We start from the raw sequence: 27,897 nt of genomic DNA on the forward strand, positions 1-27,897 counted from the left end.
CGCTGGGAGCGCCGGGCCTGCGTGAAGACTAACGCTGGGCTGCGGGAAGCTGGTGAGGCGACCTCCGGGAGAGGGGATACCCGACCCCCGTTTCCACCACCGGCCCCCACGCTTCCCCACCACGCCGGAGAGGCCCGGAAGCCCCTTTAGAGCCCTCAGCCCACACAGGCCCAAAGCCCGTAGGCGGCTGTCGCCTGGTCTCACACATTTCCCTTGGCAGCGAAGGGTGGTCTATACCCACAGGAGGCCCCCCAACCTGCCATCCGGGGGAAGATGACCCGTGCTCCTTCCCCCACCACAGTCACCGTCTGCAAACTGGACCAGAGGCTGGGGGTCCCAGTGAGAGGATAAGATGCCTGGGAAGGAGGAGGGTGGAAGAGGACCTCTGTTGGCCCAGTTGTGGAGGAGAGTGGTCCTAAGCCCTGGGGCCCCAGGCTTCTCAGAAAGGCTGCCCCCCAGCCCTAGCTCCTGCGGCTGCAGTCCAGAAGCTTCTGCTCATCCTTCCCTCCCACTGCACTGCCAGTTTCCCTTGGTTACCAAGGAGCAGCCAGTGCCTCTTCACCCCAGGTAGGGTGGGGGAGGGAGCCATTGGCCTTTGGAGCTCAACTTCCCTGCTGGGGTGTCTGAGCTGAGGGTAGAGATGAAGGGTGGGGAGCAAAGCTGCTGGAGTCCTTTTGGAGACAACAGACCTCAGTGGGCAGCAGTTAGGAGGAGGGCCAGGCCCAGGGGTTGTGATAAACGAGCTGTTTTCCTGAGCCAAAGATAAAGCAAGCTGAGCCTAAGCTAAGTTAGAGAAACTTTTTGCCCCTCTTCTTGTGATTCCACAAAATGAGAATTCCCAACCTGGGAATGACGTGCCCTAAGATAAGACATGGTGGGCGTGAAAGAGATCAAGGCAGGTGTGGACACCCTAGGTTTGGGTCAGGGTGCTGGCTAAGAAGGCAGACAAGCAGGTCAGAGAAGTGGGTGGAGAGCCAGAGAGGCTCTGTCAGGCAGGCCCTCCCCATGAGACAGCCAAGGGGAGGTGTCCGTGGGCAGAGAAGTGCTCATGGGCCGAAAAATGCCTGGGTGCCTCTGCTTCTGAGTTAAGAGGAAGGGAGGGCAGTTGAGGACCAGAGCTGTAACAGAGCAAGAAGGTGAGAACACTCCTGCACAACATCCTCAACTTTCCCATTTGGGCAGGTGGGAGGAGCCTCTGCCCAGAGTGTTTAGATTTAACTGGGGAGTTGAAGAATGGAGAAGACCTGAGACCTCCTCTGTGAGGAGGGAATGTGCATCTAATGCCCCGCGTGAGCCACAGCCAGGAGAGCACAACTCTGCAACATTCCATTCCACCTCCGTGGGGCCTCAAGCTAGCCAGCTTGTGGAAGGCTCCTGTGCCCACAGTGAATTGTAGGGAGAGAGCCTGCACATTTTAGGTCACCACCACAGCTGGCAACCCTGGGTTCTACACTGGTGTCAAGAAAGCTCATGAGCTAGAGAAAGTGGGCAAGTGGAAAGTGCTGTGAATGACCAAGTTGGCAGCCATTTATAATCATGGAAAAGAGGATTTCATTTGATATTTAATAAACTTATGTAAATAAGGCATCCTAACATCCTCATCATTGTAGCTAACATATCTTGAGTGCTGGCTTTGGGCCGAGCGCTGTATAAAATGTTTCACATACATTAGCTTCCCAATCCTCTAGATAATCCTATGATGTAGGTACTATTAACTACCATCCCCATTTTACAGATGAAGAACCTGAAGCTTAATGGGGTTAAATGATTTGCCCAAGGTGTCACAGATGCTAGAGACCAGAGTAGAGCAAGGCAATACAACTTCTGAGGACTTAGCCAGCTGCTGCACTGCCTCCTGCTATGTACATGCTATTGAGGGCCTAGAGCTCAATAAATCATAGCTATATATAGCCAAGGATATAGTTCCCAGAACACCTGGCCACCAGATACAAGCTGTCAAAAATGAGGACAACCCTGGCCAAACTGGGGCATCTTGTCATTTTCTATTACCTGGACTTGGGCATGTAGAGAGCAGACCTTAACACACAATGCTTTGAGTTATGGCCTAGTGTGAATGTTGTTCCTTGAATGGGATTCCAGGACCCTGGACCCTGGACCCTGGACCCTGGTCCTGAGAACACAAGGTAGGGGTCTGTGGCGAGAATGATTACCTCTTGCTGGGAATTGTGGTCCTGGATTGGAGACAGCCTTGTGAAGTCCAACAGGCTCATGAGGCAAGCCCCAGAGAGATGAAGGTCCACTGCACATGTCCTCACTCTCTCACTTGCCCTCAGATGGGACACCAGGCAGGGGTAACCTCTCTGGAATGTCAGGATTCCTGCCCCAGAGAAGGACTGGAGTCTTGAACATGCTTCCAGCCTTCAAACTCTGGGATTCTCTCACGGACCCAAAGGTTCCCCAGGGAGAGAAAGCTCCAGATAGGTAACTGAGCCCTCTGCCACTTCTAGGACTGCTCTCTGTGGGCTCTTAGGGACTGCCAGGGTGCCCCTATGCCCCCAATTAATGAGTATCTACTCATCCCTCCCTGCAGACTCCCAGGGAAGAAAGTGGCACCTACTAGCCCCTTCGGCTGCAGATGGTGATTGCCAGGCCAATCTAAGGCTGACCTGGGCTGTAAGTGGAGTTATTCCAACCCCCTGCCTCCCATTCTTCTGTGTCCCTCCCTACCTTTTCCCCTCTCAGTGGTATCTTCCCCTTGCCCCTTTTCTAACTTTGCTTTTTGGATCTGAAACTTATTCACAATGAAATGAAAAATACACACACACACACACACACACACACACATACATACACTACGTCTGACAATTAAGTTTGCAAACTCATCCTAGAAAAAGTGCTACATACCTCATTGCTGAATATCACTACAGTCATTTTGGAATCACTTCCTTTGGGAAACTACACACTGACGCCAGCGCCTAGCCCACCCTTCAAAGCACTTTTTCTAGGACCAGTTCATGAACTTAATTTTCAGGCCTCGTAAGACAACTGCTTTAATAACGATCCAGAAAGAGTTCCAAAATTGCTTTGAAGGGTGGACTAGGTGCTGGCATTGGTGCACAACTTCCCAAGGGAGGCATCCTTAGAAAGTGACTGTAGTAATATTCAGGCAATGAAGTATGTGGTACTTTTTCTAAGGGGGGTTCGCAAACTTAATTGACCCCATATTCTACATATATATTCTATGTGCTATATGCACTTATATATAATACAGTCATATGTATTACATATGTGATCTCTACATACTTAAACCATCTGAAAGAATAATATGACTTCTACTTTTTTTAAAAGTTTGTTTCATTAGTGTCTGTATATATTTCCTAATTTACTATGTTTTTGTTTAACCTAAAATGATGTGATGAATTTTTAAAAAGCAACTCACATTTAACACATCTATGTATGCACACACATATATATACACTAAGATTTTGTTTCATTTAGAGGGAAAATGCATTTTAACATAATGATAATGAAAACCCTATTAAAGCCCTGAAATTCCCGGGCAGCGCCTGTGGCTCAGTAAGTAGGCCGCCAGCCCCATATACCGAGGGTGGCAGGTTCCAACCTGGCCCCAGCCAAACTGCAACAACAACAAAGAAAACAGCCGGGCGTTGTGGCAGGTGCCTATAGCCCCAGCTACTCAGGAGGCTGAAGCAAGAGAATTGCCTAAGCCCAAGAGCTGGAGGTTGCTGTGATCTGTGACATCACGGCACTCTACCCAGGATGAGAGTGAGACTCTGTCTCTAATAAAAAAAAAAAAAAAGCCATGAAATTCCCATAGAAGAGTGGCAAGGCCTGGGAGCTCTCCCAGCCCAGGGAGGCCCTCCCACTTTCCAATGAGCAGGAACATTCGTTCTTCTCTCCTAGTGGACAGTGAGCAAAGTGTAGGAAGGTGGACACATGAAGTGACTGTGGAAGGGCAGTGTATCACTGTTAGCAACAGGAGACCTGCCCTCAGGCCCTGGCCCCAGCCCTCTTAGGTGTTCTAGGGCCAGTTATTTTCTGTTCTGGTCATCAGTTTCTTCACCTGTAAAATGGAGATAAGGAAGCCCACCCTGCCTCCATTGTAGGGCAGTTGAAGACTCAATTGAGAAAATAGTTCTGAAAGGACCTTGAAACTATTAAGTGCTGAGAGATGTTAAGTGGCTGATACTATCCCATCCCAGGAGAGAAGGGGTTCAAAGCTAGAAGATAAGTGTGGTCAGGAGAGGAAGAAAGAGGCTACAGGAGTGGTTATATCAGGCCCTGTAATAACTTAGGGGGCCTTCGACCCTTCTCATCTATCCTATTGAACTATTTCATCTATTGATTTCGGATTTTGTTTTCCATAATTTCATTCAACTGTGAGCCTATCAAAATAATCAGAACCTTTGGTCAAAAGGGGGAGAAACCCAGCTGTTAGCTTTAATGAAAGGGACTTATTAGAAGACTGCCAACTGAGCTCTCAGAGCTGAAGCAACTGCCGAGGAGCCAAGAGACTAGGAAGGGGAATTGAACATATCAGGGGGCTCTCTCTCTCTCATTTCTGCTGGTCTCCACCAGGCTTTATTCCCTCTCACTGCAGACAGGATTTTTGCATGTGGAGGGAAACAACTTCCAGCAGCAGGGGATTCAGATCCTTCAATGACCACATGTCCTTCTATTCACCTCCACTAGGACAGATCCAAAGAAGGCTTCTGATTGGCTTGTATCAAGTCACCACCCCCTGCACAAACTGCTGTATCCAATGGCATACTCCTATTGGCCAGAGTCTATTATCAGAAGCAAGTCGGGCAGCCCCAAATGCCAGCTACTTCACCTAAAGCAGGCCTGGATAAGCTAGCTCAGGATTAAAGATAAGAATGAGTAGGAAATATACCCTGCACCTCAAGAAGCTCACCGTCTAGAACAGTGTTTTTCAACCCTTTTTATCTCATGGTACACTTGAAACTATAGTTCAACTTCCACAGCATGCTTACATTTTGTCAATCCAAAAAAGAAAACAAACCAAAAAAAGAATATACTTACTGTGCTTTGAACTTCTTTTGAAAATAATTTAATTAATGATCTTTAAAAATGTTTGCAGCACACCTAACACCTCCTCATAGCACACCAGTGTGCCACAGCACACCCTCTGAAAATCATTGGTCCTGGCGCAGGGGTCCTCAAACTGCAGCCTGCGGGCCACATAAGGTGGTGTGATTTTACTTGTTCCCGTTTTGTTTTTTTACTTCAAAATAAGGTATGTGCAGTGTGCATAGGAATTTGTTCATAGTTGTTTTTTTTTTTAACTATAGTCCGGCCCTCCAACCGTCTGAGGGACAGTGAACTGGCCCCCTGTTTAAAAAGTTTGAGGACGCCTGGCAGAGGGTGGGTAATCAGATGACGGAAGTTAACGCAGATCACGGAAAGAAGCAGGGTCTGCAAAGGAAGGCATTGTCTTGAGGGATGGGGGGACAAGAAAGGCTGAAAGGCTTCAGAGAGGAAGTGGTGCTTGAGCTGGGACTCAGAAGACCATTGATCATTCCTTTCCCAGGCTGAAATTATGGGAAAGGCATTCCAGGCAGAGAGAACAGCTTGAGCAAAAGCTGGGAAGCATGAACTAGCTTGCAATGTTCCAGATGCAAAAGAGTTTATTTCCAACAGAGCAGCTCGTCACAGAAGGCCTTCAGACTGAGTTGAGGAAGCTAGGTTTTCCCCCAGTAAACGGTGGTGAACCACGGAAGGGCTTCTGCAGAAGCGTGCTGTGGCAGCTGTGTGAAGGCTAAATGTGAGAGGATCAGACTGGATGCCAGAGACCAGGTTCTGAACAACTGAAGCTAAGATCCAAACAGACAACTGAAGCCTGAACTAAGGCAGAAGCAGAAAAGGAGAGGCAGCTAGCTTAGGAAGCCGAATTGAATTCGTTATCAGATGACAGGCGTTGGGGGTGAGGGAGACTAAAGGAGAAAAGTGACTCCCTGGCTTTTGGGTGGATTGAGTTTGAGGGACCTGAGAGATATCCCAGAGGACCTGAGTTTGGAACTCAGAGAAGAGGTGAGAGCCATCAGCAGGGTTGCAATCACTGCAGAATCCTGAGGGACTGCAACACGCAAAGGATGGGCAGGGTGAGCAAAGACTACAATGCAGGCTTCCGACTCTGTTGCCTGGCCTGAAGTACCGTGGCACAATCATGGCTCCTTGCAATCTCAAACTCCTGGGTTCAAGCAATCCTCCTGCCTCAGCCTCCTGAGTAGCTGGGACCATAGGTGCATGACAGCATACCCAGCTAATTTTCTGTTTCTTATAGAGACAGGCTCTTACTTACGCAGACTATGAGACTTTTGACAAAGAATGGTCAGAAGGTAGGAGGAAAGCAAGAGAGTGGCATGCCAAGGGACGATTACCAAGGGCAGGGGTCAGACACGTGACCTGCCAAGGGAGGAGCCATATTTTCTATCATATTTATAAAACTGCTAACAAAGAGGCAAGGAGTTAGCTTTGCTCATTATCCTTTTAAATATACTTCGTTTTACTGTATTGTTTATTAGTTTTTAAAAATAATTTTTAGGCTTGGCACCCATAGCTCAGTGAGTAGAGTGCCGGCCACATACACTGAAGCTGGCAGGTTTGAGCCCGGCCTGGGCCTGCTTGACAACAATGACAACTGCAACCAAAAAAATAGCCGGGCATTGTGGCGGGTGCCTGTAGTCCCAGCTACTTGAGAGTCTGAGGCAAGAGAATCACGTAAGCCCAAGAGTTTGAGGTCGCTATAAGCTGTGATCACGGCACTCTACCAGGGGCGACATAGTGAAACTCTGTCTCAAAATAATAATAATAATAATTTTTTAAAACATTTGGAACTAGGGCAGCGCCTGTGGCTCAGCTGGTGGGGCGCGGGCCCCATATACCGAGGGTGGCGGGTTCAAACCCGGCCCCGGCCAAACTGCAACCAAAAAATAGCCGGGCGTTGTGGCAGGCGCCTATAGTCCCAGCTACTCCGGAGGCTGAGCCAGGAGAATCGCTTGAGCCCAGGAGTTGGAGGTTGCTGTGAGCTGTGTGAGGCCACGGCACTCTACTGAGGGCCATAAAGCAAGACTCTGTCTCTACAAAAAAAAAAAAACAACAAAAAACATTTGGAACTAAAATCCTCCTTAGAAGAATACTTTGCATCTGGTAATAATTTGCTTGCCAAAAGTATTTTTGTAATATCTATTTTTTTAATCAAGAGATTATTAACTGAAAATTACCAACTCTGATCTTATTATACAATTAAGGTTTTCAACATTTGCTTTAAAAATAACAAAAATCAGAGGGCTAGGGGCTAGGCACAGTGGCTTATGCCTATAATCCCAACCCTTCGGGAGGCCAAGGCAGGAGAATCACTTCCAGGCATTCAATACCAGGCTGGGCAACATAGTGAGACCCCATCTCTATAAAAAATTAGAAAAAAAATTAAAATTAGCTAGATGTGCATGCCTATAGTCCCAGCTACTCAGAGTCCAAGGCAGGAAGATTATTTAAGCCTGGAAGTTTGAGATGTGATTGTACTACTGCATTCTAGACTGGGCACCAGAACCAATTTGTCTCTTGAAAAACAAAAAGACATCATTCATGGTATGAACGTTTCTGCAAATGTTGAAAGATGGTAGTGCCTCATTTTTCTGTCAGCCATGCCCATGACAGCAGCCATATGAAGTGAGGCTCTACCCTTTCCTTCTGAGGAGTTGGCCCTAGAACATGCTCCTGGATGGGTCCTGTTGTGTCATACCCAGAGGCAAGCTGGGGGCATCAAATGGCAGCAAAAACAATTAAGACCAGACCTTAGGAAGAGTGCCAGGATATGATAAAGTGAGGGACTAGGCAATGAAATTAAGATCACCCTACTACAGAGGGCATCCCACGTGGCCCCACGTGGAGTTTCCCAAGGTGTGGCCTCCCGTGAGGAATGAAAAAGGATTGCCTACCAGGATGGTGAAGGTGGGTGGTGGCATGAGTAATGCCCAAAGAGCCAACTCCAGGGTGACACCCATGAGTAACCTGGGGCTCCCCCGCCAAGCCTGGTCCTGCTCCCCTGAGTGTGGCCTACTGATGTCCTGGGACATATCTGGAATCAGGGGAAATACAGAATGTTTTAGGTCAGAACCTTGGAAGGACCAGGGAGCCCAGATGCAGGGCTGGCAAAACAGGATGGCCTGCTGCCTCTGACTGCCTTCCATTTCCTCCATCCTGCTGTCTGTGTAGCCCCCACCACATCCTTTCACATCCCCCTTAGAAATAGGGAAGGGCCTCAGAAGCCTTGCACTCAGTCAGAGATACAATCTCAGGTCAGCACTCATGAAGCAGGTCTCCAGGGCCTGTTGTCCCAAGCCTTAGTGTCTCATTCTCTGCAGCCCCCCCCCCACCTATTACCCTTTACAAATATTATCAATATTAATCCAACATTATCTCAGAGGAATCTGCACAAAAGCCCACAGAGGAAGATATTATTTTCCCATTTTACAGATAAGGAAACTGAAGCTTGGGTAGGTTAAGTAACTTGACCAATATCACACAACAAATAACTGGCAAAGCCAGAAATACAAAGTCAGCTGGTGCCTCTAAGCAGCACCCACTCCCAGCCCCACCTTCTGAGGGGCCGTTAGTCAAAAAGCATGATCTGGTCATCCCACAGTTCTGGACACAATCTGTTTGTGAATTTCCCCATTTGCATAAGGGATATCACAATACCTAGATATCTTCCCTACACTGTCCTTCTCCCTCCAACCCCCCCTCAGCCATGCTTTTCCTCCTTGAAATGCCTGGCAGGCTGGGGAGCACCATCTGGTCCCTCCCTCTGCCAAGGACGCCTTTGCTGGTTCAGAGTGTTCCTTCCCGCTGGCCACTATACAGTGCCACTATATAGTGCACAGAGTCAGGGTGCAAATCTGATGGGAAACATCCTGGGAAAGGAGCTGAGTGACAGGCAGCCCCACTTCCCCCTGTAGTTCTCAAGGCAGGGGTGCCTACAGCACAAATACAGGAATGGGCAAATAGGGAGGGTCCCCAAACCCAATCACATCCTCTGTCTTCTGTCTTCAGCCCGATTTAGCTGCCTTCTCGCCTCCCACGCCTGCACGCTGCTGTCTGGAAGCTGGAGGCTGGGAGAACTAGAAGGAAGACTAGAATGGGGAAATGAAAAAGAGGGGACCCATAGCTTGAGCCCTCCTCAGTGGGCAGGAGAAGAGGAAGGTGTTGGCACCCAAGCTGGTTCCCTTCTCCTTTCTCTCTCAATCTGCACTATCCAATATGATAGCCACAGGCTCAATATGCTGATTGACCAATCAGATTTTGAAGACTTAGTATGAAAACAGATATAAAAATCTCATGTATAATTTTTATATTGATTGCATATTTAAATGAGAATAGTTTGGACATACTGGGTTAAATATAAAATTAATTTCACCTGTTTTGGACAGGTGTGGTGGCTCACACCTGTAATCCTAGCACTCTGGGAGGCCAAGATGGGAGGATCTCTTGAGCTCAGGAGTTCAAGACCAACCTGAACCTTTCTCTACTAAAAATAGAAACATTTGCCAAGAGTTGTGGCAGGCGCCTGTAGTCCCAGCTACTTGGGAGGCTGAAGCAAGAGGACCACTTGAACCCAGGAGTTTGAGGTTGCTGTAAGCTAGGCTGATGCCACAGCACTCTAGCTTGGGGAACAGAGTGAGAAGCTGTCTCAAAAAAAAAAAAAAGGAAGAAAGAGAGAAAAGAGAGTGTGTGAATACATTCTGCCATCAATTAAAAAAATGTTTTTCACCTGTTTCTCTTTCATTTTTAATATGAATACTAAAAAAAAATTTAAAATAGCTTATGTGGCGTGCATTTTGGCTTGCATTATACTTCTGTTGGCCAGAGCTATTCTCAACCCTATCCTCTGGATCAGGCAGTTGCTGTCTATAAAATATTTAGTGTGGGGTCCTATTTTGAACTAGTTATTTATTGTACCTCCATCTTTTGCCAGTACACTCCTCATTCCTAACCCTTAGAGAGTCAACATAATGTAGGGTTCAGAGCATAAACTTGATAAAATGAGTTTAAATTCATTCCCTTTTTTTTCTTTTGAGACAGAGCCTCAAGCTGTCGCCCTGGGTAGAATGCCATGCCATCACAGCTCACAGTAACCTCCAACTCTTGGGCTCACGTGACTCTCCTGCCTCCACCTCCCAAGTAGCTGGGACTGTAGGTGCCTGCCACAATGCCCGGCTATTTTTTGGTTGTACCCATCATTGTTGTTTGGTGGGCCCCGAGCTGGATTCGAACCCCCCAGCTCAAGTGTATGCGGCTGGCGCCTTAGCTGCTTGAGCCACAGGCACCGAGCCTAAATCCATTCTTGATACTTATAAGCTGTGTGACATTAGGCAAGTCAATTAACCTCTCTGTTCTTCAGTTTCCCATCAGAAGAACAGAAACCATACGAGTTCCTATCTTAAAGGCTTTTGTGAGGAAAAATGAATTAATAGGCATAAAGAACTAAAAAGTGTCTAAAACTACCCAAGATTTTCAGCTGCTCCTTGCTATAGTTTTGTGTGTCAGATAACATATTACACCTTTTGGATGCATTATTTTATTCACTCCTCCAAATAATCCTACTGGGACTGTTACCTTCATTTCACAGAGGCAGCATCTGAAATTCAAAGAGGTTCAGTAACTTGCCTTAAACCACAGTTACTGGAATTTGCACCTGGATCTGCTTTGCTCTAGAAATTGACCCATAAGCAGCCATTCTCAACCTTCCTAGTGCCGCAGCCCTTTAATACAATTCCTGTGGGCTGCGACCCACAGTTGAGAACCGCTGCCCTTAAGGACCACTTCTGCATCACCTCTCTTGGTAAATGCCCACCAAGACCCTCCACAGTAATACCTCTTCCCTCTTTCTCTGATTTCAGGTCCCACCGTGCAGCGAGGGCCTGCCAATCAGAGCAGCTTCCTATTGTAAAGGCACCCAGGGGCTACCTGCCCCTACATTGTCAGCCCCCAGCATGCAGGACACTGTAACACCACTACCACCATCAGCCCACAGCCACTCCTCATTCTCCACCCAAGACAAGACCTCCACTGGAAGCACAGGTCCACAGCCTTGGAAGCCCACAGTCACACCTGCCTCTGTGAAGTCAAAAAACCCAAATTCAGGGGCCAGTTTCCATCGGATGCGCCGGATCATTGCTGAGGATCCTGAGTGGTCACTGGCCATTGTGCCCCTCCTCACAGACCTCTGCATTCAGCACATTGTCAATAACTTCCAAAGTAAGTCGGTCTATCCCTGCTTTGCATGGGAAAGAGAAGGCCAGGAGTGGGCCAGGGTCGGTGGAGACTGTCTGGAGCTGAGGCCTCAGAACCCGGGGGTCCTGGGCAATCCCTGCCTTCCCATGTGACATCCTCATGCCACTCAACACTCCCTTTCCACCCAGGGCCAAGACAGTTTCTCCTGCTGTTCCCACTTGCAGATCCCATCCACACTGTGCCCTCTGTGCCTGTGTCCTCTCCTTGCCTTTTCTACTCTCTTCAGCAAAACCCAGCCTACATCTTCCTCCTGCAGAAAGGCCACCCAGGTTAACAGCCTTCCACTCTAATGGAGTCTTCCATGCCATGTATGGGCTTCCAGTTCGTTCTGTACTCTATGCTCTGCAAATCCTATCTAAAGATGAATTACCAGCCTCTCCTACCAGACATGGAGCTCGCTGAGGACAGGCCATCATTTTGCCTACAACGGCTGTCATCACCTGACCTAGTACATATTCACTTGGCTTGTTTATTGTCTGTCTCTTCTCACTAGATTGTCAACTCCAGGAGGCACAGAGTCCTCTGTTTTGTTCACTTTACATCTCCAACACTTTGAACAGTGTCTGGCACATAGTAGGTACTGAAAAAAAATTTGTTTTGAAAAATTTGTTTTCAGATTGGGAGGCTCTGAAGTCAGGGATTGTCTCTTCCATCAGACTAGGTGAAAAATGAGTTTTGGACCTGAGATTCTTCCTCAGACTGTGAGCTCCCTGAGACCAGATGCTTTAGGCAGGGAGCCTCCCTAAGAGCAAACTGCAACTCCCTGAGGCCAGAGGAAGGTCTTACCTTTCCTTAGTGTCTCTGTGAAGACCCAGGCCAAGTCACCCTGTTGTGGTGTCCCCAACATTGTGACCGTGCTTTCCTTCTCTGGTTCCTAAAGAAAACCCTATCCTGAAGCAGCTGCTCCCAGAGCACCAGCAGAAGGTCTTGAGCCGTCTGTCCCCTGACCTGCCACTGGCTGTGACCGCCAACTTGATAGACTGTGAGAGTTACTGGCGCCGCTGCTGCACTCAGCGCTGGCCTGTGTGCCACGTGGCCCGGCATGGCGGTAGCTGGAAGCACATGTTCTTCGAGCGCCACCTGGAGAACCTGCTAAAGCATTTTATCCCGGGCACCACGGACCCTGCGGTCATCCTGGACATGGTGCCGCTCTGCAGGAACTACGTGCGGAGGCTCCGCGTGGATCAGTTCCTTCCTCCCGTGCGCCTCCCGTCCCCGCCCCGGGCCGGGGACCAATCGGACTCTGGCAGCGAGGGGGAAGTGGAAGAGTCCACCACAGACCACTACCAGCTGGGTGATCTGGTGGCTGGCCTGAGCTACCTGGAGGAGCTGGACCTGGTATATGGTGTCAAGGATTGTGGCATGAACTTCGAGTGGAATCTCTTCCTCTTCACCTACCGTGATTGCCACTCCTTGGCGGCCACCATCAAGACATGCCTCACCCTCAAGGTACCATCTCCCCCAACCTCCAACACTCCCCCCAATCCTGCTTCTTAGCATCTCTCTGATACCCTCTCCCCTCTTCCCTCTGTCATCATCTTCTTCCTCCCATTTTTTTTTTCTCTTTCATTGACCAAGTGTTTTTGACTGCATCCTTCACCCTGCCACTGGGTTCTGGGGGTGCAGAGATGAACAAGGCGCTGCCCTCCCAGATCACAGTTTGTTCCATGGAACAAGTATCCAGGCAGTGTCCTAAGTGCTGAAGATAGAACAACGAGCAAAAAACTACACCATTTGTGCCCTATGTAGCTAACAGTTTGGTGGAATAAAAGGCACTGATCAGCAACCATATAAACATAAAACTGCAACTATAATAGGGTTGCTAGATTTAGCAAATAGAAATACAAGACATACAGTTAAATTTGAATTTCAGATAGATAACAAGCAATTTTTTTAGTATATGTATGTCCCAAATACTCTATGGGACATAGTTGTTTATCTGAAATTTAAATTTAACTGGGCATCCTGTATTTTTTTTCTGCCAACCCTTAACTGGGATGGACAGGGTTTTGCTTTGTAAAAGCCTGTGCTGGAGTGCAGTGGCTCTATCATATCTCACTGCAGCCTCAAACTCCTTGGCTCAAGCGATCCTGCCTCAGCCTCACAAGTAGCTGGAGCACACATCCAACTAATTTTTCTTATTTTTTGTAGAGATGGGGTCTGGCTATGTTTTCCAGACTGGTCTCGAACTCCTGGCCTCAAGCAATCCTCAAGTTTCCTAAGGATCTAAGACTACAGGTGCATACCACCACGCCAGGCTAACTTTTTGTAGAGACAGAGTCTCACACTAGACTAGGCTGGTCTCGAACTCCTGATCTCAAGCAATCCTTCTTCCTCATCCCTAAAGTGCTGAGATTATAGGCAGGATCCACTATGCCCACCCAAAAACAGATGCTCTTATGAGAGATTATCAAAGGGGCATTTAACCTTGCCAGGGAAGTCTTTCCTGAGCAAATATCACTTACATAGAGATTAGAAGAAGGAGTAGAAATTATAATCCAAGGAAAGAAGGAAAAACATTCCAGGCAGAAAGAGAAGCACATACAGTCCCTGTGTGAACTGGCCCAGCAGAGTGAACCTGGCCAGCTCGAGTAGGTCTCACACAGAGAGAAGGCTGTGTGGCCAGACCCAAGAGGGAGCAGGGGGAGATAAAAGTGGACAGGCCATCAGTGGTCAGCCTCACTGAGTGAAGGAGGCCTTGTTAAGGAGACTGTCTTTATCCTTAGTTACTCTGGGACACCATCCAAGGGTTTTAGGCAAAAAGGGAGGTAACATTATTAGATTTTTACTTGTGAAAAGATCATTCTCTGAAGGAGAATGGCCTGCGCAGGGCAACCGTGAACAGGTAGATCCCCTAGGATACCACTGACAAGTCCAGGTGAAGATGAGGGCAGTCTGAACTAGGATAATGTCTGCGGAGAGATTCGGAGGATATTTAGGCAGTCAGGTCAACCTGCTGGTGTAAGGAGAGTCTAGAGAAAAATGAAGGTCAAGGAGATATCAAATCTTCTGGCTCATGAGGCCAGACAGCTGGAAAGGCCATTTGTAGGAATAGGGATGTGGGATGAGGACCAGTTTTGAGGGGGAAGAGTATGAGTTTCAGTTTGAGGCACCCCAAGGAAAGGGTCATTTCATTAGTCGGGTAGAGGGCCTGAAGCTCAGATGAGAGGTATACAGTGAACATGGAAATGTATGCCTCTTTGTGGATGTGGCAGTTGGAGCCCTGGGTTTAGATGGAGTCTCCTAAGAGAAAGCCAAAAGTGAGGCAAGAAGAGACCTGACATGTCGTCTTGGCAGAAGAAAGAATGTTTGCCAGGAAAACTAGAGGAAGGAAGAAAGGGGGGACAGGGCATTGTGTCACAGAGCCAAGGAAGGGGTGTATTTCAAATAGAGAGAGTTACCAGTGGGGTGGAGTGGAGCTGGAGACTAGACTTAGCAAGTGTGGAGGTCACTGAGGGGAAGCTACTATCCAGGAGCAGAAGCCGGATAGCAGAGGTTCATGGGGACAGTGGAAAGTGAGGAATGGATGGCTATGATCAGCTTTTTCAAGAACTTGGGTATGAAGGGGGAGAGGTAGAGCAGCAATAAATGAGAGCTTTAGGTTTTCTTTTTTTTTTGTAGAGACAGAGTCTCACTTTATGGCCCTCGGTAGAGTGCCATGATGTCACAGGACTCACAGCAACCTCTAGCTCTTGGGCTTAAGCGATTCTCTTGCCTCAGCCTCCCGAGTAGCTGGGACTACAGGCGCCCGCCACAACGCCCGGCTATTTTTTGGTTGCAGTTCAGCCGGGGCCGGGTTTGAACCCGCCGCCCTCGGTATATGGGGCCAGCGCCCTACCGACTGAACCACAGGCGCCGCCAGCTTTAGGTTTTCTTAAGAAATGTGCATGTGGCTGGGTGCGATGGCTCATGCCTGTAATCCTAGCACTTTGGGAAGCCAAGGTGGGTAGATTGCATGAACTCAGGAGTTCCAGACCAGTCTGAACAAGAATGAGACCCCATCTCTACTAAAAATAGAAAAACTAGCTGGGCATAGTGGCAAGCTCCTGTAGTCCCAGCTCTCGGGAGACTGAGACAAGAGGATCGCTTGAGCCTACGAGTTTGAGGTTGCTATGAGCTATGACACCATGGCACTGTAATAAGGGTTACAGTGAGACTCTGTCTCAAAAAAAAAGAAAAAGAAAGAAAGAAATGTGCATGTGTTTAAAACCACTATAAGGCTCTCCATCTAGTTGCCAGGGAAGTCTTTCCTGAGCAAAAGGGGTTGACAATAGGAGAGAGGCACAGATTAATAGACAACTGAAGGTTCCTGAGAAGGGTGAAGGGGTTGGACCTAGGACTTGGGGGTGCAGTTGGTGCAGGGCAGGGGGAAAGGGGGATGTGGTGGGTAGTAACAGATATGTGTTTGGTATCAGGAAAATGAGGGGTTCCCATTCAGTGGCAGGGAAGGCAGGAAGAGAATTCACCTGCTGACAGGGGGCTCAACAGGGAGGCTCCCTGAAGTCTGAGGAATCTGAAGACAATTGAAATAGTTGTAGATTATGAGAGACTATTAAGGTCAGAGAAACATAGTTGGATCGGCCCACAGCATTTCAGGCCTGTTAGTGGTTCCAGCGATACCAACCCAGGCCAGTCCTGTCAGATGACATTTTTCTTTCTTTTTTTTTTTTTTTGAGACAGAGTCTCACTATTTCACCCTCGGTAGAGTGCTATGGCATCACAGCTCACAGCAACCTCAAACTCTTGGGCTTAAGCGATTCTCTTGCCTCAGCCTCCCAAGTAGCTGGGACTACAGGTGCCCGCCACAACACCCAGCTATTTTGTTGTTGTTGTTCTTGTTGTTGTTGTTGTAATTGTTATTTAGCAGGCCTGGGCCAGGTTTGAACCTGCCAGCTCTGTTATATATGGCCGGTGCCCTAACCACTGAGCTACAGACATTTTTTCCATCACATCAGTTGTTTGTGCATAGACGTGCAGAAAATAGAGAGTGGAGGTGATCCAGGGTTGGGGCTTTGCCAGATAGATACAGTGAAAAGGGAAGAGTGACAAAAACCTCTAAACCAGATGAAGTATGGAGAAACAGAGTGAACTAAAGGATGGGGGGAGAGGCCAGCCTCTCAGAGGACTCAAGGAGAGAGGGGAGGGAAACGAGGGAGTGGGAAGGAGAGCAAACAGCTTCCATACTCTTGCTGTAGCACCACCCCTTTCTTTTTTTCCTTCATCCCATCCCTTCCCTGTTTTTCACCCTTACCACTTCCTTCCTGGATCTTTCCCTGACAACTTCATCCAACGAGTTTCTCTCCTTGTCATGGCAGATCTTAGCCAGCTGAGAGGGGGCACCAGATAGAACTGAATTCCAAACCTGCCTCTGCCACCCAATCACTTCATTACTCTGGACAAATGATGTAACTGTCCTAAACCCCCATTTTCTATCTGTAGAAAGAGAAACTCTTTCTCTTTCTCTGTATAAAGAGAACTCACACTTCTTCATCAGGATACTGAGGGTTAGAGATGATGACTATGAAATATTCAGGCAACATACCTAGCACATAGTAATTGCTTAATATGGTCCCATCTACTTGGGAGGCTGAGGCAAGAGAATCACTTAAGCCCAGGAGTTTGAGGTTGCTGTGAGCTGTGATGTCACAGCATTCTAACCAGGATGACAGCTTGAGACTCTGTCTCAAAAAAATAAATAAATAAAATAATTGCTTAATAAACAGTAGCCTTTCCTCCTTGCTATCTGCTACCAAGTCTGCAGCATTCTGCTCTGCTGGGTAGGCCTACCCCTCCAAGCCAGCCAGGTGGCCAGCACCAGGTGAGCAGAGCCCCAGGAGTCCCTCATCTCCCTCCTCTACCTACGGAAGTAAGTGAGCAGGCAGATTAGCCCTGGCAGGCTGGTGCTAACAATCCTCTACTTGCCCACAGATCTTTAGACTGACCCGAAGCAAGGTGGATGATGACAAGGCACGCATCCTAATTCGAAGCCTCCTTGACCACCCGGTCCTTGAGGAGTTGGATCTGTCACACAACCTCATTGGGGACCGTGGTGCACGTGGTGCTGCCAAGCTACTGAGCCACAGCCGCCTGCGTGTGCTCAACCTGGCCAACAACCAAGTGCGTGCACCTGGTGCCCAGTCACTGGCTCATGCTCTGGCACACAACACCAGCCTCATTTCTCTCAACCTACGTCTCAACTGCATTGAGGACGAGGGCGGCCAGGCTCTTGCCCATGCCTTGCACACCAACAAGTGCCTCACCACATTGCACCTTGGTGGCAATGAGTTGTCAGAGCCCACTGCTACACTCCTGTCCCAGGTGCTGTCCATCAACACAACACTTACCAGCATCAACCTGTCCTGCAATCACATCGGGCTGGTGAGTCACTGCTTCTGGGGCCCTTGAGGGATAAGTGTGCAATACACCTCTCATGGGGTGCTTGCAAGGATGATTGTGAGGACAGGCTTTACATACCTGTATCAAATATGCATATGTGCTATGCTAATATATGTATTCCAATAGCCATTAGTTTTCCTTTAATCCTTAGAGTTATCTAACGAAGATGATTTTTTTTTTTTTGAGACAGTCTCATTTTGTCGCCCTTGGTAGAGTGCCATGATGTCACAGCTCACAGCAACCTCCAGCTCTTGGGCTTAGGTGATTCTCTTGCCTCAGCCTCCCAAGTAGCTGGGACTACAGGCGCCCGCCTCAATGCCTGGCTATTTTTTGTTGCAGTTTGGCAGGGGCCAGGTTTGAACCTGCCACCTTCGGTATATGGGGCTGGCACCCTACTCACTGAGCCACAGGTGCCACCCCACCCAGCTATTTGGTATAGAATCTGTCAATGTTCAGAACAAATCAGTTAAGTACTTTTCTGTGAACCTTTTGTTTTAGTCACATCTGTATGTAATATGTGGATATGATCCTGGATAGTGATGTAAAATGACCCTTTCCCTTTCACCCCTCTCCAAGGATGGTGGGAAGCAGCTCCTAGAAGGCATGTCAGACAACAAGACCCTCCTGGAATTTGACTTGAGACTGTCAGATGTAGCCCAGGAGAGCGAGTACCTCATTGGCCAAGCCCTCAATGCCAACCGAGAAGCAGCCCGCCAGCGGGCCTTGAATCCCAGCCACTTCATGTCGCCAATCACTGCCAACGGCCCTGAGAACTCTGCAGGATGAGGTGGGAGACAGGACCAGGGCAGTAACCTGGTCACTGGGTCAGTGTCCAGCCCCATCTCTCATTTCATTTCCTTGTCACGCCTGCTGCAGAGTCAGACTGGTTCAGAGGGAGGTGGAAAGGAACCCATGCATATCCTTGGAGTGAGTGATCAGGGTTCTATGGATAAAGAAATGAACCTGGGATGGGGAAAGAAGGGGTATGAAGTGGCAGCCAGCCCCGGTGCCCACAGACCCCCACAAGTGATCACCTTCTTCCAGGAATAGAGAAGTCAGAGAGGACTCTGAGGAACTATACCTGCCTAGACTATCCCAGGGGGCTACCCACCTCTCTAACCCCCAACCCCTCTCCCAATTTTCTTTTCTTTCTGATATATTAAACAGATCTTTGACTTTCAAATATATACATACAAACACACACACACACACTCTTCTCTGGCTACAGCAGAGCTATGCCTGTCTTTCTGCCACCCTTACCACTGCAGATGCCACCTCCCTGTTGCGTGGCTCTAGTTTAAGTGACCCATTTCTACAGGCCGTGCCATCTAACCTGGGGAGAGGACAACAGAGTTGATAGGAGGGGATCAGACATAGTGGGTTCCCCTGGGGAGGCAATTGTAGAAGGCAACTGTTAGCGAAAAATGGCACTATCCCTGCCATCCACCCCAGTGAGCTTCTCACAGGAATGTGATAGGATAAGAAGTGCTTTACTGGGCAGGAAAGTCAGTGAGTCATCCACAACTTTATTATCCACCAGTTTGATTTGTACAATCTTTGCGCTTGGAAATCCACAACAGAAAGGCCACAGTGTGATGCACCCAATTGACAGAGACTTGTCTTCTCCCCAGCCAGGCCCAGCCCACCCCACAAGCCCTTGTCCCCAGAACATAAGCCTTCCAAATGCGCTCCATGAGTCCCCCCATGTGCCCACTCTGGGGCCACACCTACAGGAATCACATCAGCCTACAGGGCCATAAGAGAACCTGATGGATTCAGGATCACCCATCCTCCTTGGACTGAGTGCCCCAGAGCCTCCAGACCCACCTTCCCAAAGGGTGAGTGTTGGGCTGCAACCACAGTCCAGGAGTATCTGCTCTCCAGGGACTCCTTCCAACAAGCAGGCACCGAGCAGAGCACCAAAGGGGGCTTGGGAGTGTCTGCGTGTATGTGCCCGTCTAGGCAACTGGAGTCTGTCTGTGCCCAATACCCTCTGACAGTTCTGGAGTGCAGACGTGTAGGTGTGAGGGTGTGTTTGAGTGTGTGTATGTAGCCACAGCTGCTAGCAGAGGTTCTAATTAGAGAAACAAGAACATTCAGTGTAAAGTTTAATTTTAGAGATTAATTAATTTTCTGGTTTTCATTTTCCCTGGCAATCAATAAAGCTACCAAGAAAATAGACCAAAGAATTGGTTTCTCTCTAATGTCTGTGCGTGTGTAAGAGTTGAGGCTGTTTGTGTGAGAAGACCTAGGCAGAAATGGTCGATACAGGCAAAAATAATAACAGGGACTCCCCCCCTTACCTGCTTCTGAAGCCAGTCTCTGTTTTAGGAATGGGCCAGAGGGAAGAAGAACCAAGTCCCTCCCTTCCTGGAGCCACAAGGTGGCCAGGTTACCCCCTCACTGACATGACATCCAGGTGCCAGCTGGCCAAGAACTGGGGCCTGAGGCCAGCTCACCATCTGCACCTCACAGATGTCTGTTCAGAGGAAAGAGGGGTGCTCCAACTGCCAGGCCCAGCGGAGCACAGACTCACAGTCCAGGCAGGCTCAATGCTAGCAGGCAGGTAGGCACTGCTACCCAGGAAAACCTGGTGGGTAGCTGTTTCCTCCTGCCCAAGCCTCCTCTCTGGCCTCCCCTCTCTCCTTGCTTGGCCATCTCTACATGAAAGTAGAGCTCAACTAATTGATCAGCCATAGGCCATGGTGTCCCTGTAATTTGGGCCCCTAACATTCCCCCTGGGAAGGAGGGGAGGGGAGGCAGAGGCGATGTTGCATAGGTGGGGGCATGGCCATTGGTCTGGCTGGGCTAGAGGAAGGTGGAAGGAGCTGAAGGTAAGGAAGGAAGAGTTCTGATGGCTCAGGCAAAGTAAGAAGCATGAGGGGTGAGCAATGCCTGGATGGCCCAAGGGTTATCCTCTCTTGCCTAAAGAGTGAGCTCAATCCCTGGGTGCTAAACCTGCTGGGAAAACTTTAGCAGGGGGTTGTTCACAGACATGCACACCAAAGCACATTGGGGTGGAGGTGGTAGGGGTGGGCATACGGAGAGAAGGTAGTGTCTGAACTTTGGGGGAACAGAACATGGGACCAACTTCCTGGGGTGCTGGGAGGATGCCCCTTTGAAGACCATGGGACACACAGCAGGGCTTCAGCTCATGAGACAGGAGAGGCTGGAGGGGCCAGGCAAGATTTAGAAAATTCTTGCTTCTGACCCTGCCACTGGAATTGAGTATTTCTCCCGATGGCCCTTGTGATGTCCTCAGCCCTGCAGAGGCATGTGTGAGGGACAAGCACACTCCATTCCTCCCCATACATCTGGGGGAGATAAAAGCAACTCCTCACAGATACCCCATCTTTGCAGGTCCTTTCTCTCTACCCTCCACTGCCCTTGACTCTTAAATCCCACCTGCTTCCAGAGTTCCCCATTGTCACCTAGGTCTATCTCATACTCTCTTCACTTAATCACTCACCCTGGCCAACTTCAATGCATGCCACCTGGGTGGCATCTCACTCTCTAAAGGTGAAGAAGCTGCTGGGAGGCTGCAGGGTTAGAGATAGGACTAAGGTGTATAGCCCTCCACACTTTGCCTCCCCCTTCCCTGCACCCTGGCAACAGCTCTTCCCAGCCAGAGAGCCCACAGTGAGTGAGGTCTGCCTGGTAAGCCCAGTCCCTCCAGGGCCTGGACTCCTGGGGCTAAGTGAGATAAACAACAGTGGAGGGAGTGGCAGAAAGGAAACCCCTTTGGGGTCAGCGGCAAGAGGACAGCAACATTTCCACAGTGCTGGGATGGAGTATTGGGGTTAACACCTGGCCCCAGCCTCAGACCCAATGAATGCATTATTAGCTGGCTGGAAGCCAACCTGCTGGTCACCAAACCACCACCCCTTCAGCAGACAGAGGCCCCAGGAGCCTGAGGCAAAGGAGGAAGGGGAGCCCCAAGTTCCTTTCCCCACAGCCTCTAAACCTCCTGGCTCCAGGGACAGACAGGGCAGCTCACTTGAGGCCCAGCGTGGGACTCACAACCCAGTTGCCAAATAACAGAAGATCTGTTGAGAGGCCAGACAGGATATCTCGAGTGCGCATGTAGGGAAGGGCGTTGTCCCCCTTAGAAACTAAAGAGTGGGGCTGAGAGAGATGATTCTAACAGGGTAGGTTTCTCCAGGAGCGGCCGACCCCTCGCACCCATCTGTCTCTTTATGTACAGGGACGGCAGGGGTCTTAATCCCATCAGCGGGGGTCTCAGCCCCATCCGGTTGCACCCTTCCCTCCTCCTCCCCTTCCCCCTTCCACAGCTACAGTCACCGTTGTGACTCGCCCTCCTTCACACAGGGAGCACAGTCGGTGAGGAGCAGGAGGGAAGGGAGCGTGGACCTCTCCAGGGGCTGGAGGTCACAGTGAGGTCTCTACACAGGAGCCGTGGCGGTGCAGCGGCCGGTGGCTGTGGCCCAGACACCCCTCTTGCCGGTGAACAATAAGGACCGGGAAGTAGAGGGCGTCGTGGTAGGGCGGCGGCGGCCCAGCCTCCTCCTCGCCGTCGTCGTCCTCGTCGTCTCCCATGCTGGCCTGGCTCGAAAGCCGCGTCTGCTCCGTGGGGCAGCTCGCCTCGTTGACGCTTCCGCTCCGGCTGCGCCAGAGGCAGCTGCGCCGGGAGCCATAGAGCCGGCCGAGCGAAAAGCGGCTGCCCCCGCAGCCGGCGCCTCCTCCCGGCCCCGGGCCGGCCCGCGGACTGGCGCAGATGCTCAGGGCGCTGCGCGAGAAGATGGACGAGCTGCTGACCGCGCGCTGGCAGTGCTCGCAGCTGCGCCTGTACGGGGCCACTCCCGCCGCGCCCGGGCCGCCCACCCCGCCGTAGCGACACGTGGGCGCGTAGCCAGCGCCTGTTGCCCCACCGCAGCGCGACCCCAGGCCCGCCAGATCCATGAGCACCGCCTCCGAGTAGCTGGGCACCAGCTGCTGGTTGGAGCGGATGTGCCACTCGAGCTCTGTACTGTCCACCGTGTTGACCCGCGGCAGGCGGTGGGTGAGTGGGGGCAGCAGCTCGTCGCTGGGGCTTAGGCCGCCTCCCGCGCTACTCGCCGAGCCCGGGCCTTCCAGGCCGAAGAGCTTCTCCACGTGGTAGTGCGCGTAGGCCGTTCGGTACTCGGCCAGCACGCGGAGCGGCCACGACAGCGTGAGCAGCGCGGCGGCCCAGAAGGCTGACGAGCAGGCGTACCACGGCGGCCTCGTCGGGTCCGGGAAAGCCACCATGAACTCGCGGAAGTCCACGTTCTTGAGGTGCATGCCTTCGCGTGCCTCCATGTAGTCATCCAGGCCTTCATTCTCCGCGAAGAAGCGCGCGCGCTGGCAGAGGTACGCGTTCTCGGCCTCCACGCTGGCGAAGCTGAAGCACTTGGTGAAGCGCAGCCGCGTGGCCGGCGCGCCCTCCAGCCCCACTAGCGCCTTGGATACGTCGCGGACCCCACAGCGCGCGTAGTCAAATTCGGCCTCCGCCACGTGCGTGTTGACGCGCTCATGGTAGACCTGGGGCGGAGAGAGGGGCGGGCAGGCGGCCAAGTCGCCAGGATCCCGTGCCACTGTGACCACTTATGTATGTTGATCCTCACCCGCCCTATTGCTGCTTTTGTTGCCTGGTCAAACCTTGAGTCTGTCACAGTTTAGGTATCTGGCGGATGTTTGCATCTGATTTACAGAGCAACTGAGGCCCTCGGACTAATCGGTTGAGTTAGAGATGAGGACTGGACTAAAACCCAGTCCTTCCTGTGTGCACTTACATTTTAATAAGTGGGCTCGGCGCCTGTAGCTCAAGCAGCTAACGCACCAGCCACATACACCGGAGCTGCCAAACAACAATGACAACTCAAACCAAAAAATAGCTGTGGCGGGGGCCTGTAATCCCGGCCACTTAGGAAGCTGAGGGAAGAGACTCGCTTAAGCCCAAAGAGTTGGAGGTTGCTGTGAGCTGTGACGCCAAGGCACTCTACTTAGGGCAACAGCTTGAGACTCTTGTCTCAAAAAAATAAAAATAAATTTTAATAAGTGCTGCTTCCTCTGGAGTCAGGCCTTGGCCAAGAACTGCCCCTGTGGCTTGCCAGATCCTTTTGCCCCTGCCTCCATTGCCCCACCACAGCCTCCCTTCCCTTTTCCAAATGGGAAGAGTGTGTTTCCAAATGGGCTCTCCAGAGGCGCTTCCTGAGGAGCTCCTCTGGCTCTAGCCTTCCTGTTCCAGCCTTAGCTGTCACTCAGCCACCTTCCTGCTGCTCACAGACCGAAGGCTTCTGTCTACAGATCCATATACTGAGACAAAGGTCACCGCATCGGGGAACATCTCGTACAGGGCCACAAGATGTCTTAACTTGGTGGATCCAGGAGGTGCTGGTTGACCTGCCCACTCTCAATAAGGCCTCCCACGCCCACCTCCTCTGAGAACCCTGGACTTGAGATCCAGGGATCTGGTTTTGAGTTTAGCACTACCATCTAGGTGCTGCAGACCTTGGGTAAGTCACTGATTTTAGATGTCCATACTTGTGAAAGAGAACTTGGTAGCAGTCACCTCACCAAACAGGTGAAAACATGTTGTGAGACTGGGCATGTGAAGACATATCCAACCATAAAGCACTAAACAGTATAGACCCTAGAGCCAGGCTGCTTGGGTTCAAGTCCCATCTCCAACACATACCAGCTATTTGACCTTGGACAAGTTATTTAACCTCTCCAAGCCTCAGTTTCCTCATCTGTAAATAGAGATAATGCCTATCTACCTCATAGAGTTGTGAAGGTTAGATAAAAGATTTAATATTTGTAAAGTACAGCCGAGCTTGGCTTCTAAGTGTTTGCTGTTATTATGGTTGTTATTGCTCTCCGGTTGCAGTGCCCATGAGAGTTCCCTGCTGCTTTGTTCTCCTCCCCTGGAGAGTGTGGAGTGGGGGTGGGGGTGAGGGTGAGGCAGGGTCCAAGCACCACCTCCCATTTTGAATGGCCTGCATTCCCCTCCAGCTCCTCACCTGGGTGGTGGTGTAGGCGTCTCCATTGCGGTATCTGGTGACCTGGCGGGTCCGACGGACATAGTGGTAGCTGATGGCCTTCCACCAGATGCAGGGCGTGGCCTGCTGCATGCGGCCCACACGCTCCCGCACGCTGCTCACATCCACACGGTGCTGCAGCTCATGGCGGGCTTGGCAGTGCCAACACTCCACCAGGTAGACGGCGTACAACATGAGCAGGAAGGCCAGGGGGATGTAGACATAGCCATTGGAGCAGGGGCTGTCATGGTACATGAGGCTGTTGCCCTGGTAGGCGCTGCTGAAGGTGAGGCGCGTCACTGTGGTGACATGGCACCAGGCCACTGCCCCTAGGCAGCCGTACATGAGCAGTGAGAGCAGGAGGCACTTCCAGTGGGACTCACGGCAGAGGGACTTGGTGAAAGAGGGCTGGATGGGACGCTGCTGCTCAGATGGGCAGGGGAGGAGCCAAGATGAGTGGGAAGTGAGACAGTGAGCAGGACCCATCACAGAGATGGATGCAAGGGTGGAAGGGCAGAAACCAGTACCATAGATGACGAGCAGAGACACAGGGATATGGAGAGAAAAGGAAAGACCAAAACGAGAGCCAAAGACGAGATAAAAACAGAAGGAACACAGAGAAAGCCATAAGGACAGGAAAGAGGACCAAAATGCCAATACAGTAAAGTACAGAGAGAGAGAAACCCCAAGTGGCAGAGAAGAATCAGAGCCAGAGAGACAGGCCCAGGCAGCAAAGAAGACACAGATGGATGAGATGGCACCCAGAGAAACAGAGTCCAAAGACAGACACAAAGATGGTAATGACACAGGAGAAAGTGTGGATGGGGAAGACAGGGAAGGACAGACAGGCATCAGTGAAGGCAGGTCCCCAGCCTAGACCTCTTCCAGATGTTCCAGGAAAGAAAGAGGACTCACTGACATTACCTCCCCACTTTACAGGTGGAGCCCTTACATATTCCAATTTTTTCAGTCTTATGTGTACCCTCATAACAAGCCTAATACATCTCCTTTCGTGGGAGGCACTCAGGGAATCCCAAGCCCTGTCTCATTCCCCAGGTTCTGGTCCCTAGCTCCCTTGTGATTCTCCCTCTTGCACTCTCACATCCTTCCCTCTGTTCCAGGATAGAAGAGAGAGAGCTGGGGTCCCTGAGCAGAAGGCAGTCCAGGAGGAAGTATTCAGAAGGGTAGAGGCATGTAACTGGGGAGAAGATGGAGATAGCAGATGTGGGACGGGCACAGGGAGGAAGTCATTTGAAGGCCCAGCCATTCGTCAAAAGAAACGATTTTTGGTATTCTCCTGAGGCCTCTCTATTAAAGTACTTCTTGGCACATTCTGTCCTACAGTTGGCCCAGTGAATTTTTTATATCTTTGGCTTCCTACTAGACTGGGTGCTCCTGAGGGCAGAGCCTATGTCTCATTCTATTTGCATCTTAGGTGTCTACCAAGATGCTGGCACCCAGAGGCAATGTAGTAATTGAATATTGAGTTTGATTTCTCATGGTGGGCCCTGGTTTTCCACCCTTCCTCCTTCATGTCTAGCTTGAGGAACCTTCTCTCCATCACACACACACACAAACTCTCTGCTAGGATACTGACTTATCCCCTCAATTCATCAGGCCTTACTTGGAGGCCAGCCAGGAAAGGGGAAAAAAGAGTGGAACAGAAGGGGACAGTAACAAGCAGTGAGCCCTGGATCTAGAAGTATGGGTACGTAGGTGAGCTAGGAAATAGCACACAATATATAAGGACAAGGAGATTAGGGTACATGTGCCTTTCAGGAAGCCTCATCACTGGGTGCTGTGTATATATGTGCATCTTTGTGTGCTCACCTGTATGTGCTTGTCCCAATGTAAGCATATCTACAGGGGACCTGTCTGCAGGTGCACCCTTGCTTGTATGTTTCTGCCCTTGTGCAGGGTGCATGGGTGCGCACAAGTGTGCTTGGAGGACTGAAGGCTGCAACTAGGGATATGGGGAAGCATCAGGAGTTGGGAGAGAGGGGTGCACACCCTAATATACACACACTCAGTGACTTTGGGAGGAATCTCCCTGTATACATCTGACCTTTCTTAGGGCCCCAGCTCAGATCTCACTAACACTTCCCCATGGTACCTTCCAGGCTCTATAGCCCCTACAAGTTGCCCTTCTTGGCCTTCAAGGTGGCATCCCCCTCTTAGCGATAGGATCCCCGCCACCAATCTTACCCCACCTTCTCTCATCCGCCCGGGGTCCGCGAGGCTCCGCCCCTAGGCCCCTCCCCCTGCCCGAGACCCCCCCCCGAGCCCCGCCCCCGGCGCGGCCCCTTCCCCGCCACCGCGGACAGCTCCGGCGGCCGAGTGGGGGCGGCGGCGGCGCTGACTGCGGCTGCCGCGGCTAGCTCAGGATGCGGGGCGCCGGCCGCGCTGCGGCGGAACCGGCAGGGACCGCGCGCGGTTGGGGGATGGGGGGGCGAGATTTCGGCCGCGCCGAGGGAAGGGGCGCCGCCCGCTCTCACCTCCTCTCGGGCGGGGCCCTCGTCCGCCGCCGCCGCCGCCGTGGGCTCCTCCGGGACCCCGGGGCCGCCGCCGCCGCCGCCGCCGGCGGCGCTCTCTCCCGCGGCCGAGCCAGGGGGGGACATGGCGTAGAGGGGGTGCGTCGAGCTCAGGACCTCCCGGGGGGCTGCCAGGGGCCGGGGGCATCCTGCGCGGGCCCTGGAGAGGGGACGGGAGGGGGCGGGGCCCTCGCTGCTCCCCACCCCCCGCCGGGGGGAGGGGGCCTGGAAAGGGCACCAGCGGGGGAGTAAGGGGCTGGGGTGGGGGGTGAGAGGCAGGCTGGAGGGGCCGGGCAGGGGGGCCGGGGCCGGGGGCGGGTGTCACCTTGAGGCCCTCGCGGCGCCGCTCCGCCTCCCGCCCGCTCCCGCCGCCGCCTTTTGTCTGAGCGGAGCTGGAGCCAGTGCGCCCCCCCTTCCTCCCAGCTCAGCCGAGCCCCGCCCCCGGCCCCCCAAACTCCGCCTTCCCCCAGCGTACCTAATAACCCCCCCAAAGGGGAAAAGCAACAGGGGCTCCCCTCACTCCTTCCCTGCTCCCATCCCTGCTCACGCACCTCCCTCCGTCCCACCCATCCTATGAAGAGCTATGCCGCAACTCCTCTCCATCTATCCTTCGTGGAGAGAGCGCCCAAGGTTCAGTCAACATCCCCCCCATT

At 51.3% G+C, this 27,897-nt stretch overlaps 2 protein-coding genes across 3 annotated transcripts; one reads left to right on the forward strand and one right to left on the reverse strand.

The window, feature by feature from the left end:
• Window positions 1–10,924: 10,924 nt before the first annotated feature.
• TCTE1 (t-complex-associated-testis-expressed 1) lies at window positions 10,925–18,506 on the forward strand. Its single transcript, XM_053602099.1, has 4 exons — window positions 10,925–11,262; window positions 12,179–12,747; window positions 17,227–17,676; window positions 18,271–18,506. Exons 1-4 carry the CDS (start codon window positions 10,998–11,000, stop codon window positions 18,478–18,480), a joined length of 1,494 nt encoding a protein of 497 aa, XP_053458074.1. The 5' UTR covers window positions 10,925–10,997; the 3' UTR covers window positions 18,481–18,506.
• Window positions 18,507–22,057: 3,551 nt separating this feature from the next.
• On the reverse strand, window positions 22,058–27,752 carry TMEM151B (transmembrane protein 151B). Of its 2 annotated transcripts, XM_053602098.1 has the most exons (3): window positions 27,209–27,752; window positions 24,696–25,136; window positions 22,058–23,214 (listed from the first exon to the last, which is right to left on the reverse strand). In XM_053602098.1, the coding sequence occupies exons 1-3, from the start codon at window positions 27,329–27,331 to the stop codon at window positions 22,084–22,086; spliced, it is 1,695 nt and encodes a 564-aa protein (XP_053458073.1). In that variant the 5' UTR covers window positions 27,332–27,752; the 3' UTR covers window positions 22,058–22,083. The 2 variants fall into 2 exon arrangements, with proteins under 2 accessions (XP_053458073.1, XP_053458072.1); XM_053602097.1 differs by lacking the exon at window positions 27,209–27,752 and having other exon boundaries at window positions 24,696–26,888.
• Window positions 27,753–27,897: the final 145 nt, after the last annotated feature.

Source organism: Nycticebus coucang, chromosome 9 (genome assembly GCF_027406575.1).
Source record: "Nycticebus coucang isolate mNycCou1 chromosome 9, mNycCou1.pri, whole genome shotgun sequence".
Classification (NCBI taxonomy): Eukaryota; Metazoa; Chordata; class Mammalia; order Primates; family Lorisidae; genus Nycticebus; species Nycticebus coucang.

What these genes read in the sequence shown, in the direction of transcription:
- TMEM151B (XM_053602097.1), bottom strand. Translation starts at nt 25,565, where the DNA reads ATGCCTGTCTGTCCTTCCCTGTCTTCCCCATCCACACTTTCTCCTGTG. An exon ending in ACGCCTACACCACCACCCAG is followed by an intron (nt 23,215 to 24,695) that starts GTGAGGAGCTGG and finishes TCTCCGCCCCAG; the next exon opens with GTCTACCATGAGCGCGTCAA.
- TCTE1 (XM_053602099.1), top strand. Translation starts at nt 10,998, where the DNA reads ATGCAGGACACTGTAACACCACTACCACCATCAGCCCACAGCCACTCC. An exon ending in CATTGTCAATAACTTCCAAA is followed by an intron (nt 11,263 to 12,178) that starts GTAAGTCGGTCT and finishes TGGTTCCTAAAG; the next exon opens with AAAACCCTATCCTGAAGCAG. An exon ending in CCTGCAATCACATCGGGCTG is followed by an intron (nt 17,677 to 18,270) that starts GTGAGTCACTGC and finishes CCCCTCTCCAAG; the next exon opens with GATGGTGGGAAGCAGCTCCT.